Source organism: Epinephelus lanceolatus, chromosome 19 (genome assembly GCF_041903045.1).
Source record: "Epinephelus lanceolatus isolate andai-2023 chromosome 19, ASM4190304v1, whole genome shotgun sequence".
NCBI classification, from domain to species: Eukaryota; Metazoa; Chordata; class Actinopteri; order Perciformes; family Serranidae; genus Epinephelus; species Epinephelus lanceolatus.
Genome location: NC_135752.1, coordinates 23045423 through 23062629, shown reverse-complemented (window position 1 = coordinate 23062629; position 17207 = coordinate 23045423). Strand labels below are relative to the sequence as shown.

The 17207-nt window shown below is 42.0% G+C and overlaps 2 protein-coding genes across 2 annotated transcripts in view; both read right to left on the bottom strand.

Moving 5' to 3' along the window:
* Positions 1-763: 763 nt before the first annotated feature.
* pou5f3 (POU domain, class 5, transcription factor 3) lies at positions 764-3670 on the bottom strand. Its single transcript, XM_033646262.2, has 5 exons — positions 2638-3670; positions 2362-2473; positions 1869-1999; positions 1412-1576; positions 764-1326 (listed from the first exon to the last, which is right to left on the bottom strand). Exons 1-5 carry the CDS (start codon positions 3394-3396, stop codon positions 1066-1068), a joined length of 1428 nt encoding a protein of 475 aa, XP_033502153.1. The 5' UTR covers positions 3397-3670; the 3' UTR covers positions 764-1065.
* A 6346-nt stretch (positions 3671-10016) lies between these two features.
* Positions 10017-17207, bottom strand: part of npdc1a (neural proliferation, differentiation and control, 1a) — a 38025-nt gene continuing 30834 nt past the window's right edge. Inside the window, exons 3-9 of the mRNA XM_033646130.2 lie at positions 15726-15839; positions 15275-15502; positions 14750-14816; positions 11724-11814; positions 11480-11559; positions 11220-11319; positions 10017-11128 (exon numbers count right to left, since the gene is read on the bottom strand). Of these exons, the coding sequence (XP_033502021.1) occupies positions 11057-11128; positions 11220-11319; positions 11480-11559; positions 11724-11814; positions 14750-14816; positions 15275-15502; positions 15726-15839 (752 nt within the window). The 3' untranslated portion in view covers positions 10017-11056. The remainder of the gene's footprint in view (positions 11129-11219; positions 11320-11479; positions 11560-11723; positions 11815-14749; positions 14817-15274; positions 15503-15725; positions 15840-17207) is intronic.

Below are 17207 nucleotides of genomic sequence, written 5' to 3'. Positions count from 1 at the left end.
CAGTGAGCACCCAAACTTGACTTTTAGTATCAACATTTCATAAACATAAAAACCCTCTACAATAAAAGCAAAATTGAGGTATTGAAATACAAGTCGACATCATAATTGATCCAAATCAGGTCAGACTTAATCTCATTGCCATCCAACTGAGACTGAAAATACTGGCAGTGTGCAATTGGCAGATTAGCAGCAAAGACACTTGTAACATTAATCACAACTCCCTCAAAATATTTGAATCTCACTCTCCCCATTGATGCTAAAAACATTTGCTAAAGACGTCGATGTTCATCAACAACCATAGGGCAAAAATCTGGATTCATTATACAAAACGGACATATTTTAAAAAAGATCACTCCTCATTACAAAACAACTTTGTGCAAAAACAAATGGAAAATTTTGTGAGTGTTTCCATTTCAATGACAAATACTGTAGCTGCTCAGTTCAGATGGGACAAAGACGTATTGCACAAACACTGACTGAACTGTCGGAAATGAATTTTGTACCAACTAACAATGTCATTCCTGTGATAACCCAAATCTTTCCTCATCTGCCCCACAGAAAACCTGCCCAGGGTTTAGCATAAGTGGCAAGAATACCCTGACTATTCAGCTGTGACATTTACAAAACCATCCTGACTCTGCCACTGGACCATGTACTGTAGCACCAGATCTCACTTTAGCATTGTTCTAAACCTGCAGTGATTAAAGCCTATGGAATAACTTACTATGCAATGCATTATCCAAGAACACATACATTAAAGAAACAGAAAGGCACATTCAGTTTAAGTTTCTCTCTTGGTTTGAAGTTGAAAGCAGTTGTTGGGAGGATGTTTCCCATGGCAGTTCATTGAGTTTCACCATCAAAACAAGAACAAGAAACCACTTTGATCCATCCTACTGCTGTGGTCAGAAGAGAAGCCTTCACACCTGGAATGTTTGTGATCCGCAGATATGATCTGTTGATCTGGTTGCTGGATTTAGAGGCTCTTCTTCAGCTTGAGTTGGGGTTTGATAGAGAGACTTGGGAAGGCAATCTGTGGTTCTGACCAGGACTACCCGAGTAGGTTTATCCAGTCAGGTGACTAACCAGTCCGGGGTGTAAGGCTTGTTTCAGGACATCAGGCCGATGGAGCTGGGGCATGTAGAGTGTAGGAGGAGGGGCAGTGTGGTAGCTGGAAGATGGGTAGCCCTGACTGGGAATGGGGGAAGGGGCCATGTTCAGTGGGGAGGGACTCTGCTCATAGTACTGGCCGTCACACTCCTCATCTAGTGGCAAGGCCAGGCGCTTTCCTTTCTGTCTTCTGTTGCAGAACCAAACACGAACGACCTGCCAGGAACAGGATTTGGCTTTTAACTAGATACAAACTCTTTAAAAACAGGCAAAAAGCATAACTTTCAGGGTCCGTACTTACATCTCTCTCCAGACCCAGGTCATCTGAGATGTGCGTGATCTCCTGGGTGTTGGGCTTGGGACATTTAATAAAGTAAGACTCCAGGGCTGAGCGCACAGCCCCCTCCAAACTGGTCCTCCTCTTCCGCTTTCTGGTGTCAACAAATACTCTCTCAATCTTGTACATCTGAGGAATCAGGAACATGTTAGTTATTTATGAAGATGTGTACACTATACACTGAACAGATCCCATTTGAGGTGTGCCACACATGGAGGTCAAGGTTCAGGTAAGGGTTCTTGTGAACAGCTGAATCATGGCCACTAGGTGGCAGACTACATTTCACATCACCAGAGGGCCTTGATTCAGGCTTGCTCAGCAGGAAGTTAGCCAGGCCTGAAAAGACCAATGATCCCATGAAGCTTGGTGATCATCTGTTGTCTTGTAAAGTAGTCGGCAGATGCGAGTGTGGCAGACTTACATCCTGGGGATTGTCAGAGGTCTCTGCCTCATTCAGCCATCTCTGAAGAAGGGGCTTCAGCTTGCACATGTTCTTAAAGCTCAGCTGCAGGGCTTCGAAACGGCAAATTGTCGTCTGGCTGAACATCTTACCTACATGCACACACAAATATCATATTACAATAAGAATTGCTGACCTAACACCAGACTCCCAATCAGTTTCATACTGTGACAGTTAGGTAAATCGCTTGACCAAACATACACCCACAAAAAGGATCAAATCAGTTGCTACCTTTATAAGTGATGCAGGTAAAGGGTCATAATTAAGTACCAATTAACCAAAGTAGAAATCCAGGAAGTATGTCTGAATTGACTGCCATATGGTGTTTAAAGAGTAGCTCCGCACTGATCATCATGACATTGTGGCACAAGAATGAATAAAACTGGTCTGGGTTTGTCTGCTCTAAACTGCCACAAAAATGTACAACTACTATCTCCATAGGCACCAAACTTACCATACAGGTTACCCAGGGCAAGGCCAACATCAGCTTGAGTGAAACCCAAGGTAATGCGTTTGTGTTTCAGCTCCTTAGCAAACTGCTCCAGTTCTTCTGTAGAAAGATTCTCCTGGACAGGTAAAATGAAAAATAACATGAGATGGAATGCTTGGAAACTTTTGAAGGTAGCATTTACGCATTTTAAAGAAAGATTCCCAAGCTGCATTGGTATCCACAAAAGAAAAACAGTGTCCATGTGTTTAAAATTGGAGCCCTGGTTCTCTGACTACCTACCTCCTCAGAGTCGCTGCACCCGCCACTGGAGGACCCGCTGCTCCGCGTGGAGGAGGCCGGGTTCTGCGTCTGGGGCCCCGTGGCAGCCTGGGTTGTATTCACGCTGAAAAACGCGTTCCCTGGAAGTCCGTTGCTTGGGGGTGAAGGGGACAGTGATGGCGAGGACGCAGAGGAAGTTGAGGGATTTTGATTATTGCTGCCGGGTGGTGTGATGTGGGTGATCCCGGGCCAGAAGGACGGGTTCCAGGCCGGAGGGTAGAAGACTCCATGGGACATGGTGGCGGAGGTTGGCGGTGTTGGATACTGTTGAACTTTCCCCTGTGTTGAGTAGTCATCATCGGTGTCCTTCTCAGTCTTTATGTCGGGCAGTTTGATTTGCTCCCGGGTCTCGGCGATGGGGGGACTGAGATTTATAGGCTGGGTAGCTGCGGTTACGCCGGGTACCTGGCCGGTGTACTCGGGCGCAGCGAAGGGATACCAGTGCTTGGGTTGCCCAAACTCTCCAGCCTGCAGGTCAGATCCCCTGTAGTCACCGGTGACTGGTGGGAAAGCAAAAAAGCTCTGCGCGGATGCCGATGTGATGCCACTGTAAGCGGGTTTGTTGTAGAAGAGGCTCGGGTCTGGCAGTACGCCGTGAGGAAGCTGGAATGGCGCAGCGCTGCCCAAACTCTCCTGACCCAAACCCTGGGTGCAATGGCTGGTCCGGCTGAAGTCATACGGCCGGATTTGGCACTCCGGACTCTGCGATCTCTCAGACATCTTCCGAGCCGCGTGAGAGTCTCTTCACAGGCACGCGTACCAAGTTAGAAATAAAAAGTTGACTGATTCTACACCTGCATCCGTTTCACGTTTACGCACACACCAAAGAGGGCTGAGAGTGGAAGAAGCTCACCTGTCCGACAAAAGTCCGTTTGGGTTGAAATTGCGCACAAATGTAGGCCTGAGTAGTTGCAACATAACCCAAATACGCCTACGGCCTACTCCCTGAAATTCACTTTAACACCACCTCACCTTCAAGCTCAAATGCTCCTTTCCTTCCTCTGCTCCACAGGTTTTCCCAATCACAGCTGCGGGTGTTGGAGATCGCCTTATCTCTACGCCCATTGGCTGGCGCAGACAATTGCGCACAGCTGATGGTGAATTTGTGAATGACCTTGATTCTTCCCAAAGTAGTGGGCGTGTTTTCACATAAACTCTGAGCCATTTCTGCTGCAGACCAGCTCTGCCTTTGGCTTTTTAAGTGGATTTAAAACTCATTACGTACAATGCAAAACAACTACACGGGAAAATATTAATAATTTAACAGTTTAAATCACCCTGGAAAGCATATTTACATTGCTAAATACGCACGGGTCAGTGCTCCTGTAAATACATATGGTGACACTGAAACTTTGCGCACCTCATGCATGAATTATAATGCTCGGTTTGTTTAATTTATTCCCCTTTAAGTAGATGGCTTTGATATTAAAATCCCTGTCATTCAGACGTGAATTCTGCTTATCACTGACATTTCAACTGAATAAAATAAACTGACACTGTACTCCTGAATATCTCAGATAAAACAAATAATGAAATGAGCCCCATTTAATTGGAAACAAACACATACAGACCAGGCTAATTTATGCTTTTAGGGATGTTTTGGCAGCTCATAAACAACACATATGTGACAGAAAGAAAAAATGTATTCTGGCTACTGTAAATGGTCTGTAAGTATTGGGTTTAGAAAGTATAAGATATGCAGGGTGGAATTTTCACCTGTGGAAAGTGTTTTTGAGCTTGTTGTGAGAGCTTGTTTATCGTAAAGGGGGGAGATTGTGCACATGATCGACCACACATGAGATATGTGTATTTTTTACCAACTTAATATTTGGGTGTTTGTTTTAAGCTGTCAATTGCATTGTGCACTTTTGGTTTTCATAGTGGAAACAGGGCTTTTAAAATCAGATGAATCCGATTTTTAATAAAGTAATAATAAGATTTCTAAAATAAGATTTCTGTCTCAATATTGCTTTGTCAAGATGACTATTCATACAGGCTGCAGACAAAATGCTGCCATACTGTGAAACTTTGGGTGAAACTTTCCAAACTGGAAGGCAACTAGGGACTAAATAATAAAATCACCCGCAACATTCACCCTTGATCGTTGAAAAGCCTGGATGGCCGCAGCCCTGGTACAGATGCGCTCCCCCAGTGCGAGTCGTTGGCCGCAGATTGCGGCAGGAAGAGTCACTGCGGGAAGGGAGAGGGGGTGCCATTGTACAACCTGGCCCCGGGGCACCCCGTGGATTTCAGATCCCGAGTTGCGATGGTCGACCATTAGCTCCTTTTCAGATTGGAACAATAAGTTTCAACCCTTTGATTCCGCCCCACACCCACCACCTCCTCCATTCCCCCCTCCACCTCCAGTCCTCTGAAACAAACACCAGGCCTAAGTTTCACCCAGGTCTGCAAGTCCGGGAATTCACTAGGGGCCAATACCTCCGCATCCAGTCTGATAATGGCCTAAAGGTTCAAAACTGGTCTAAGGACAGAGCTTCTGTGTGCAGGTGCGATAATCAAGCTGGAATATAACTTCAGCTTGACATGACTCAAATTCATTCTCTTGGCAGCCAGTTTCAATATTGTTTTGACTTGTGGCCCCTTCAAATAAAGTAATACCTGACTGGGGAACAGTTTGAATAATGATATTACTGTTGCAGATTGTTCTATGTAATTAATTCAGTTCAATTTAATAGAACGTTTTTATTTATCCTGGAGGAAAATCTTGTGCCAGACAATGCTTCAAATTACAGTAACTGCAGTAACCACAATTTTAACCATTCATAACCAGTATCAACCAGATATTCAGTGGATTCCCCGGGTCAGGGTCACTCACTGGGCCCAGTTTTAGAGTATTAAATATCTGGCAGAATATACAAATATACAAGACTGAAGTGTTTTCTAGGAGCAAAAGCAAAAACCAGTGTCAAATAGAGTAACAATATGAGCATAATAAGTACAGGAGTTACTAAAATGAACTAAAAATGGTGGAAAAAACAGATTGCGCCTGCTAATCAATGTTATTAACTAGTAATCAAAGGATCTTTTTTTTATTTCAAGTTGTTTTTATTAAGGTTTCATAAAGAAAGAGAAAGAAAACAACAACGAAAACAGACAAAGCTACCAAAAAACATAACTGCATAAATACCATATATGGATTGATTGTATTTCTAATGGGAGCAAAGTACGTACTGCTAAGAGCAGAAGAAAGGTGGGGTAGAGATGTGGAAGGCTTATTATCTCAAGTTGCATCAAATTTGATTGCATAATAGTCTAAAAAGGGATGCTTTGTTTTGAACATTTTCAAGAAGTCCCTTGGACCTTGCTTCTGATGTTTTTTTTAGCAGTTTGAGATCTGACATTAGCAGCATGAATTAGATGGTCCTCTGGGGGAAGTCAAATCATGTTGCAAACAGCAGTTATCACGATAACTGGCACTGTCTTCCTTCCAGATACAAAGTTATGTAGGTCCAGGACCAGGGGACCTTAGGAAGACCACACGAGCCTGGTCAATAGCTTAAAAGACATCAAACCCCAACTATACAAGCATTGTCCTGGGCCATGGACTTGGCAGAATAATTGTCATGCAAAAGAAAGACAGCAAAGAGGGACAGTAGACTTCAGGCAGGGCCCTCAGAGAGAAAGGGACAGCAGAGGACAGAGCTCTCAGGGTGTCCAAAGAAGGGAGGAGGGGGGCGAGGGGGTCAGTGTTGAATGGCTCGGTACAGTGAGGAGGAGATGTGTGAGGGGAGTATCTGGGGATTTAGTTGAAACCCCCCCAGATGTCTCAGATGTTGTCTTTAGTTCTTTTTAAGTGGCCTCTTCAAGACACCTCAAGAGATCAGCTCGCTGCTGGCAGGGCAAGTCTGGTCAAACAGAGAGAAGGGAGAAAGTTCCAGACAAAAGAAAAGCCTGTGGATGCAGCAGCAGCAGTGTGAATGTGTTGCACACCTCAACCAGTCACACCAGTGGAGACAAAACTACCACTACCAACCCCAAAGTATCCGACTACCCATTGCTCATTAAAATTACTGCTCTTCTTCTTTTAATCGTTCTTCACGTTTTCACTGTAGGCTGTATTTGAAGTCTGTGTGATACAAGTCTGGGAGGTGCTGCAGACTGACGATAAGTCCCGCTGTATAAAGATGAGTTAGGTCTGCCTTTTAGCGGAAATGTTGCTGTGAATGTAGCTTTCTATTTGACACATGGGCCATTATCTTGCATGTGAGGATGTATGGGTTTTGGCATGTCTAAACGTGAAATTAATCTAGCTGCACTTGTCACTTCAACAGGATATGGTGTGAGTTTTATTTAGCGGTTCATGTGGTTAGTAAAAAAGCACTTTTAAGATGTGTTTATTATAAATGGCCTACAAACTGGTGACATCTCTGAAGATGTCTCGAAATGACAAGTTATAAATAACTTACTGGGCAGACACTGTAATCTAGCCCAGCCTACACCCAAAAATAACTTTAAAAATTCTTGCTTTACTGAAATGTTTTTTTTAATTAAGATAAATACAGGCATAAATATCAGTCGCTACTTTTAAAAGTCGAATCTGATAGTTATGGAATCTCAATACCGCCCATCCTGGAATGTCAATACCGCCCATCCTGTTGAGCAGCACAAACGTCTCCCACAAACAAGTCTGATGGCTTTTTGATTTTCTTCCTAACGGCCCTGCCTTTGATACCCACCTTCACAGACCCTCCACCCACCCAGGTTTTTATCCGAGGGGCCAATGGCTGCCTTCCTTCCACTGTCCACCGGCACAAAGGGCTTTAATGGCCCTTGGCATGTGGCTCAATGGGGATGGGAGACTGACCCATCCCCTCCCCAACACACACGGACATACAAGCACATACACAAAAACCCACACGGAGGTACATGCAAGCTTTCTCTCTGCCCCTACCCCCAACACACACACACACACACACACACACACACACACACACTCTTTCTGAATGTAGTCGTTGTCCTGAAGGTAACACAAGGTCAAACAGGATCACCAAAAACCAGACAGTCAGCGACAGCTTGAGGCAGAGAGGCAACACCAGATGTGTCACACTGTGAGGTGAAAGGTGAATGATGGCAGAGTTAATCTGAACAGGAAGTTCGTGTAACGCCTTGGTTTGACCTGCTGAGTCAGCAAAACCAAATATATATCTAAGTCCATCTGACTCCCTACAGTTATGCCATAACTTCAGGGGTTTCATGATGTTTAAAGTTGGACTGGTTTCACCAAGACATATTTTGAAATAGTTTGTTCCATTGCTTCAAGTTGATCAGACCTCCCTCTTTAACTTCCTGATATGAAGCTTCCTCTTAAAGGTTAGAGAAATCTTACTCTGAACTGTCTTTTCTGGAAGAAAATTAATTCTATATTTAAAATGATGGCTGTGAAGGATGTGCTCTTTCTATTACCAAAAAGGTACTTGTGAATCTTGAACCAACCCAGAGTTAGATATCAAAAACCAAAAGACCACACTGATCTGTATGTGGCAAGAAAGGGCATACATGTGCTTACTTAAAATTATTGTTTTCAATACACATCGAAATATTGTTCATTAAGTATATTATCATCCACATGTACATAAAGATTTGGACGTGGTCAGATGTCTCACTGGGTGAGATACTCCATGTTTTTACTGCAGCACTATTTCATCTACCTTCCTACCTCTGCACCCTTCTGTGTGTCAGCTCTGGTAGTTACCAGCCATGCTCCTCCAGGTGCTTGCTGTTTAATGTACCCTGGGTTTTAACAGATCTGGGGAAAACTGCATACTCCTACTCTGCACCTTGGATGTGGAACAATCTCCAAAAAGATCTAAAATTAGAAACACTTATATCCATTGATGAATTTAAGGGCATCATAAAGAATGTGGTGACAGAGACGTGCTTGTTTTTCTTGAGAGGCCACTATGTATGCTAATTTTTGTATCATATGTTGTATTTGTTGCATTTTAAACATGTTTTGATTGACTGCTACCTCGGCCAGGTCTATCTTGTAAAAGAGATTTTCAATCTCAATGGGACTTCCTGGTTAAATAAAGGTTAAATAAAAAATCAAATAGATAATTGAAAAAATAAAGGTCCTGTGCATAATTTCATACCAGATATTTTGTCTGCAATATTATCTATCTTTGGAAACTGTGATATCTCAACTAGACTTTAAAATAAAGTTGTATGAGTTTGACAGACTAAGTTTGCAACAACTGTCGTTAAAGGCGATAACAAAGATAATATAATTTCTCAAAAAAAGATTATGTATTTCACTTATTACCAGATAATATGAGTACAGTTAACCCCTAACCCCTTTATGTTTTATTTTGTTTTACTTTAACAAATTTTAAGTGCTGACCATGAGCCACAATGTCCAGCGTTTGGACCCTTGTTGCACCTCTCTTGCAGTGTTGGCTGCTGAAATCAGGCCAGTTCTTTTGGCCCGATTGAGGGGCATCTTTCGTGCAGAGTCTCAGCTGAGTCAAGCAACTAGAAACGGCCTGACTTTTTTCTGCCAGCATTCCAAGTTTGGGCCGTTGTTGGGCCAGCTCATTTTTGACAACAGTCATAATGGCAGTCGGCAGCCAGAATTGGGCCAGTTTATTTGGCCTGATTCAAGGGCATCATTCATGCAGAGTCTCAGCTGAGTCGAGCAACTGGAAACGGCCTGACTTATTTTTTCCATCATGCCAAGTTTGGGTCGTTCTTGTGCCAGGTCATTTTTGACAACAGCCTCGTAATGGCAGAGTCAGCAGCCAGAATTGGGCCAGTTCATTTGGCCTGATTCAAGGGCATCCTTCATGCCAAGTCTCAGCTGTCGTATTCCTTACAGTGTGCCGAGTTTGGGACAGTGCTGGGCTGATCATTTTTGACAACAGCCCAGTGATGGCAGAGTTGGCAGCCGGAATCGGACCAGTTTACTTGGCCTGTTTCTGGGACCTTATTCATGCTGAGTCTTAGCTGATTCAGGCAACTGGATGCAGCTCAACTTAATTCTTCCAGTGTGTTGAGTTTGGGCCAACACTGGGCCAGGTCATTTTTGACAACAGCCCAGTGATGGCAGTGTCAGCAGCCGCAATTCGGCCTGATTCTGGGACCCCATTCATGCCGAGTCTCAGCCCAGTCAGGCAACAGGACGCGGCCTGACTTATTTCTTCCAGCCTGCAGAGTTTGGGCCGATGCTGGGCCAGCTCATTTTGGCTAAGTGGGCTTCCTTATTTCTTGTCATTTTGCTTCCATTTCCAGTAAAGGCTTTAAATACCCCAAAATGTACACAGTAAAACAACTTAATATTAAGTGTATACCATGAGAAGCACAGAAGGAAAAGGGTAAACAAATTCATTTTCACATGTGGTAAAAACTTTTAATTCCAATCCTTGGTCTGCATGTACAAATATCTATAAAAAGTGAACACATTCACTCTTTGTATGTACATTTTGCAGCACAAAGTTAACTTGGGACCGACAGGAGGACAGAGAGGAAAGAGGGACGATACAAGATAGTGATATTTACCACCTACACATCCATCAGTATAGTCCTTCACCAAAGCGTCATTCAAGTGCTCAAGGGTCACTTTTACTGTAAATTCCCTCCCCCAGCGACGGGATGCATACACACAGGAGGCAGAATAATTCATCAAAGCATTGCCATGATTCAAAAACAGTACAGTCAAACCATGCAAACAGACATCATCAAGTACTTCATTTTCATATATATATATATTTATATATACTTATATTCTATAATCTTAAAATCTTTATGTGCAGTTTATATGACAAGGGATAAAATTAGCAACACGAACGGTAACATTTCCAATGCTAAACCTTGTGTTGTGTCAGGGAGTCTTTTCACAGAGGTATCACAGAGGTCTGATTAAACATTTCCTGGGTTTCTGTCAGGAATGTGGTTTAGCCTCTAAACTATGCATGACAAAACAAGGAGAGGGCACCTATTTCTCAACTTATGTATGTGTGTGGGTTGTTTACATGTCTGCTATTGGATCACATTCTTTGGAAATAGCTGCAGAAATCAAGGAGAGTAATAAAAGAGGAGAGGGAAATCTTAATTAAGAATTTGACATATAGACAGGAAAAACACATATAGGGATGACTCTCAAATCGTCATGTTAAAAGACAGAAACGCTTCAAATCAGTGACAGAAATAAATTAACAAGAAACCGATGTACATTTTTCGTATTAAAAGCTGATACAGTAAAGGGCTAAGAAGAAAACAATCATTTTTATCACCTCAGCCTCTGCCAGGAACCTCAATTTCTATGCATGCAGTGTGAGATCAAGTGGTTTCTTCCAAATAAATGGCCGTGTGTGTGTGTGTGTGTGTGTGTGTGTGTGTGTGTGTGTGTGTTAAGTGTCAGCATTCACTTGTGATTCCCCTGATAATGTAAAGTTGAGTCATCAAAGAGAGGGTTCTTCACTTCCATCTCCCCCGTCTGTCAAGGAGAAAAGGAAATTGATTTTCAGTCATAAAACATCAGAAATGACTGCTTTTGCGCGCGCGCGTGTGTGCGTGTGTCTACCCACCGGTGCAAGTCCGGGGCACTCATATACTGTAAAGTCTCCACCCACTTCCTCCTCATCTGATGTGACCTCTGTGTCAGTGACTTTCTGTTCAGGTTTGTTTCTGCAGAAGGAAGAAAAAAAAAAAAACGCACTTGAGTTAAGGCAAAGAGGTCATAAGGTCAGAGGATGTGGCTGAAAAGTCCACATTAAATCGCGAGAGATAAAGAAAAGGGGGAAAGGAGGGAGTGGCAGAGAATGTGGTAAAACAGAGAACAACTTACTTTCCCATCGAGAGCATCTGTTGTTTTTGATGTTGGTAGTGATACATCTGAGCACTTTGAGCCAGAGTCTTATCTCCTATCTGAGGACACAGCAGAAGCAGAAAGTGTGGATGTTTGTGAAACAGAGCCTTCGGTTCACAGTTCACTATAGCATCTTGCGGTTAACGCATGAGAAGAAGTGAGAAATGGAAACAAAGCAAGTGCTAACAATGGCAGTTGCATGAAGGAAGAACTGTGCACTTACTGAGGTACCGTTGGCTGTGGCAGCGGGCACGCCTGTCCCTCCGAAAGCGGGGTAGTCTACCTTCTGAGCTAGACGCGAGTCTTTCTGCATCCTGTGGGGGACATCGTGAATCTGAGTCTCCTGCAGCACTGAGGGTTGTTTCCTGCCTCTGGCATCAAGACATCCTTTAAATTGAGCTCACAGCTAATGATACGTGAACAGCAAATGGGAGTGGGCTTTGATTTTAAGGGTCAAACAAGTGTTATCAATATGTATAAATTATAAAAATCATGATTTTAAATAACCAACATGACCTAAAATTGACTGACTGATCCACCACTAAATTACCACTGTTATACTTAAAGGGTAACTTTGATATTTTTCAACCTGGACCCTGTTTTCCCTAGTTTTTGTGTCTAAGCGACTAATGGAGGCAACGATTTATGGAACTGGTTTAGTTTGGAGCAAGATGCAAAACTGGCTGCTGTAACCACTCAGGGCATTTGTGCACCATCAAGTTACATCCACAATAAGTGCTTGTTTTGCCACTGACAAGCTCAGATTATTATTATAAGTGTCTGCCAACATTATGGAAAGGATCCCGACAGAGATAGACCTCTTTGTTAAAGAGTAAGTTGTTTGTTTAACCTCAAACAGCCCTGAATTCGCTGTTAGCAAACCAACCAGACTTCATTTAAATAAATAAACAGTAATTTTAGTGTGTATAGAGGCAGCATGTTTTCACACCTACCTGGGTGAATTAAGGGTTAATTTCAACCAAATCGAAGTTGCAGACTGTTGGAACAGTGATAAAATATATGCTACGACAGTTTGTGAGTTTTATTTTATTTCTGTCGACTTTGAATGAAGTGTGTTTTACGATGACAAAATTACTGTTTATTTTAATGGAGTCTGGTTGGACCGGTGATAGTGATTTTTTAGGCTGTTGCTAATTTAACAAAAAGGATGTTACAGATCCACCTCTGTAGGGATCATTTCCAAACCGTTGTCAGACACTTCAGAGCTTGTCAGTGGCAAAAACAAGCACTTTTAAGCCTTGTTTCCACCAAGCAGTCCGATACAGTTCAGTTCAGTTTGGTACACTTTTTTTACATTTCCACTGTGAAACGTTGTGGATAGTACCAATGGAACCGTTCTGTACCATCCCCATTTTTGGCCGCCCTCTGTTGGGGTACCTAGCACACAGATCTGGTACTAAAAGGTGGAGCTGTGAACACTGCAGTCTGTTGTTTGGTCAATAGTGGATGGTCACTCTGCTCAGGGCTGAGTTGTGGCTGGGTTTATGGAACCATTATTCATACTGTGGTACTGAGTCTTACATATATTAGTAAACTATAACTATAATATGAAATTATTAGGGATGCACCGAAATGAAAATTTGTGGCCGAAGCCGAATAATATTAAGCACTTGGCCGAATACCGAGTACCGAATACCGAATATCATTGTTTAGTTTTTCATTAGTTTTTGCAAATGAACCCCCTCCAGATTAGTGTTGTCACGGTACCAATTACCATTGGGACCCACTGTACGATACCAATGAAAATATCATGGTTCTGAGTAGTATCGCGATACCACAGCGAAAATGGGGCAGATGTGCCTTTTGTCATTTATAAAAAGATAAATCACATTTCTATAATACATCAGTGATATTTCAATGGAATAAATTACTTATTGACTTATTCATACTTCAAAAACAGCATAAATATGTGATGAACATAGGGGGGATCAAAATAAAATAAATAAATAAAATAAGAATCAACCAGCCACCCTCCTCCCCTGACAAGTCCCTTCATAAGTAAAGAACAGTCCTTAAAGTGCGGTGAGGTTTGTGGGCCGTGAACGGCTCGTTTCTCCTCTGACACGTCACATACCTATGTTCGGCTGGCTCGGCTGTTCAGGTACTTCTGGGCAGTCATGACACCAAGAAGAGGACATTATTGGAGCCGACTTCTCCGTCGCCCGGTAAGCCAATGGCCGCCGTATTTGACAGGAATACAAAACATGCCGCTATTATTCGGCCTTGCTTTTAACTTATTCCACCGAATACCGAATGTGTGTTTTTTTGCAATATTCGGCCGAATATATTCGGTTACCGAATATTCAGTGCATCCCTAGAAATTATGTTTTGCTGCTTCTTGCAGCAGCTGTAGACTGAGAAAAAAATAACTTAAATTCACTGGGCCGACTGTTGGTGACTTTATAGGTGGAACATTTACTTGTAATGTTATTCAATGCATGAACAAACATTGTGAATCCATCAACACACCTTAAATTTCAATATGGCAACGTTGACCATTGTCTCTCTTGGATGACACAGTCTTTAACTAATGAGTGGATCCTCAATAGAGGCTCTCACTACAGCCTGTTCTGCTTTGTGCTGAAAATGTCAGCATACAACCCCGTTCTGTGGACGATAAACAAGGTGCAGACTTCCATCTATGTCACCGGTGATGAGGAAATATAGTGAGTGCTGGACGGAGCAGTGAGTGACAAAACTCCGCCCACATTTAAGGATACTGTTTGCAGTGGAAACACCGAATGGACCTAAGGTCTAGGTACCATGTCTGAAGGGTTAATTTTGGTTCCAGAGGTACCATACCAAATACTTTCGGTATGGTTCCAGAGGTACCATACCGAAAGTATTTGTTGGAAATGAGGCTTTAGTGGATGTAAATTGACGGTGCAAAACTGCCTGTTAACGTCAGTCACATTGCAGGCTGTTGCCGCTGCCACTGCTGCTGGCTGCAGCTCTCTTGCTCAATACTGGACCAATTTCCAAAATTGTTGCCTTCATTAGTTTTTGGCAGAAATATGATGGAAAAATAAGATCCAGCTTGAAAAATACTGCAGTTACTCTGCAGTAATTGACTTCATGTGGTTTATTATGCAATTAAATCTGACTGTAACAAACTCAGATTGGTCTTTGTATTACTATCCATTTGCTTTAGAGAATTTACTCAACAACCATAAGACACACTTAAGGCTTTCTGTTGTGTTACTAATGAATACAGGTGCTCGGACTCACTTGACGTAACAGACGGTTGCCAGGATCACCGCCACAGTGCCGACCGCCACACACAGCGAGATCATAACTGCAGATTGATACAAGGTAAAAGAGGAAAGGAAAGGGGAACAGAGAAAATCAGAGTGATTGAGTGGGAGCTAGATCACAATCCTGCTGAGACTTCTTTAATGGGTGCTAAATATGATTATATCATAGCTCATTTGATCATTATGAGTTGTTAAGGTCATCTTGTGTAAAATAATAATTGACGTGATAAAGGATGAAAAGAATTGACTGTTATGTTGGGAAAAATGGAGAAAAAAGTGGTAACATCTTGCTGGCAAACATCAGTAGACACTAAACTGCTCAATGAAAAAATGGGGCTGGCAAAATGACACAAATTCTAACATGTAATTAGATTAGATTTCCATCAGTCATCTATTTATATCAGCATCTTGTACCAGCACTGAACTCTTTATCAGGCTTTCACTTCCTGGGTGTAGTAAAGACTTCTGGTCTGTGCTGAGGAAATAAAATCATACTCACTGACAACAACTTTGTCATTTTTGGATGCTGGCACAGCGATAGGACCAACTCGGCCCTCCGCTCCAGTGGCCCCTGGCCCGGGAGTTGCTGTGGCAGGAGGGGCAGAAACTGCAGGAGCTGCAGTGGTGGCATTCTGAGTTTCAGATAAGAGACGATTCTGGCTTTGTTGTTTGTGTTCGGAGGCATCTGTCTTGCTTTTGTTAGCATCTGTCGGGGAGGTGTCTGCAGCTGGAGAGATTGAGGAAGACAAACCAAAGCTACCATGAGAGAAAATCACAATATCTGATGGAGGTGACTGACAATTAGAGAACATGTGGGGAGAAAATTAATAATCATTCTCTATACAAGAGAACCAGCCCTCAGGCTTGAATAAATCCCACACCTTTTTACTCAAAACAGGAAGTGATATGTTTGTTAACTTCTGCCTCATGATCGCTCTCAGGACTCTTACCAGGATGTTTGGGTTGCTTTCTTGGTGGTTTGATCTCTGATATTTCCTGCTTTTCGATGACAGAATGAAGGTAATCGATCTCTTCATCCACGTCAGGGTAGACTCTCATTTTGCCTGAGAAACAAAAAACAATCAAAGATCACTCATTAACTCAACTTCAATGATCTTGAAGCTAAAATACATTTTAAAAGGCAACAGGAAATCCAGATTTCATGTGACAAAGGGCCTCTAAATATAAACAAGGCACCTTCATTCATATACATAACATACTTATTAGTTAGTAACCATGAATGGTAACTTCATATGCATCACAAGCACAGTTACGAGGCCTAAACACCTACTGTATGACCGAGGTTCCCACAATAATAAACAATTAGCCACAACAACATCATCTGAATCTTAAAACAGAGGAGTATGTTTTTTCTTCAGGGGTGTACTTAGTGATTCTTTGATTTTAAACAAGATATTTTTTATTGGTAATTCAAAAAAGATGTACAGAGTATTAATAAAAAGACACAGACCCAATAAGTACAAAAAGATAACCCCACCCACCCTTCAACCCAGGAACAAACAGAGAGAGCCGGACCAGTCAAAGGAAATCTAACAGACAACAAAGAAAATTAAGAATAAATAAAAGCTAATAAATAAATAAATAATAATTTAAAAAACTATGTATAAAAAAAATAAAAGATGAAAGATGACAACAAATTAATTAACTTGTATGACATAAGTGGGGGAGTATAGCATGTTTCATTATCTGATTTTTTTTTAAATGGTTGCCAGGTGGCAAAGAAGCGTGAAGTTGATCCTTTAATAAAACAACAATGATACAGAACATCCTTGATCCAATGTCCAAATGTTGGAGGTGAAGAGTCCTTCCATTCACATAGGATGAGCCTTCTGGCCAGACGTGTACTTCGTGATTCTTTTCTGTATCTTATTATATTCATTTATCTGCTGATTATTTTATCGGTTAATAATTTGATGTCGAAAATCTGAGGAAAGTGGTGCAAAATATCCAAATATTATTCATTTTACTATTACATTAGAGAAAGAAAACCCCAAAATAATAGTCTCATATAAAATGAATCCCTCTCAATGATAACTTATGACCCACTATAAATGTGTGGTGGTGTATTTTTCTGCAGAGACTCTGCACTCTGCCTGTTTTGTTTTAATTTCTTCTTATTTGTCGTGTACAGCCCACAGGTGAGGTCGGACCCAAGTGCCAGACCGTAGGCTGTCCAAATCCAAGAGGAAGCTACTAATATTGCGGACACAGCACCACAAAAATTGCAAAAATTGGAAAAACTGGGGCTGACTTTATTTTAACTTTCCCTGGCAATACTGTAATCAAACATAGCAGACAATTTCTCCATGGTATCTCTTTAAAGATTAAAAGATTATCATATTAGTAGCAGATTTACCTTCTGCCAGTCTACTAATCAGCTCTAATTTTCTTAGTTTTTGTCCCTATTCATG

Excerpts from the sequence above, each read along its gene's own strand:
- pou5f3 (XM_033646262.2), bottom strand. The coding sequence starts at position 3,396 with ATGTCTGAGAGATCGCAGAGTCCGGAGTGCCAAATCCGGCCGTATGAC. Across the intron at positions 2,000-2,361 it reads TGCCCTGGGTAACCTGTATG|GTAAGATGTTCAGCCAGACG; the intron begins GTAAGTTTGGTG and ends GTGTGCATGTAG. Across the intron at positions 1,327-1,411 it reads ACCTGGGTCTGGAGAGAGAT|GTCGTTCGTGTTTGGTTCTG; the intron begins GTAAGTACGGAC and ends TGTTCCTGGCAG.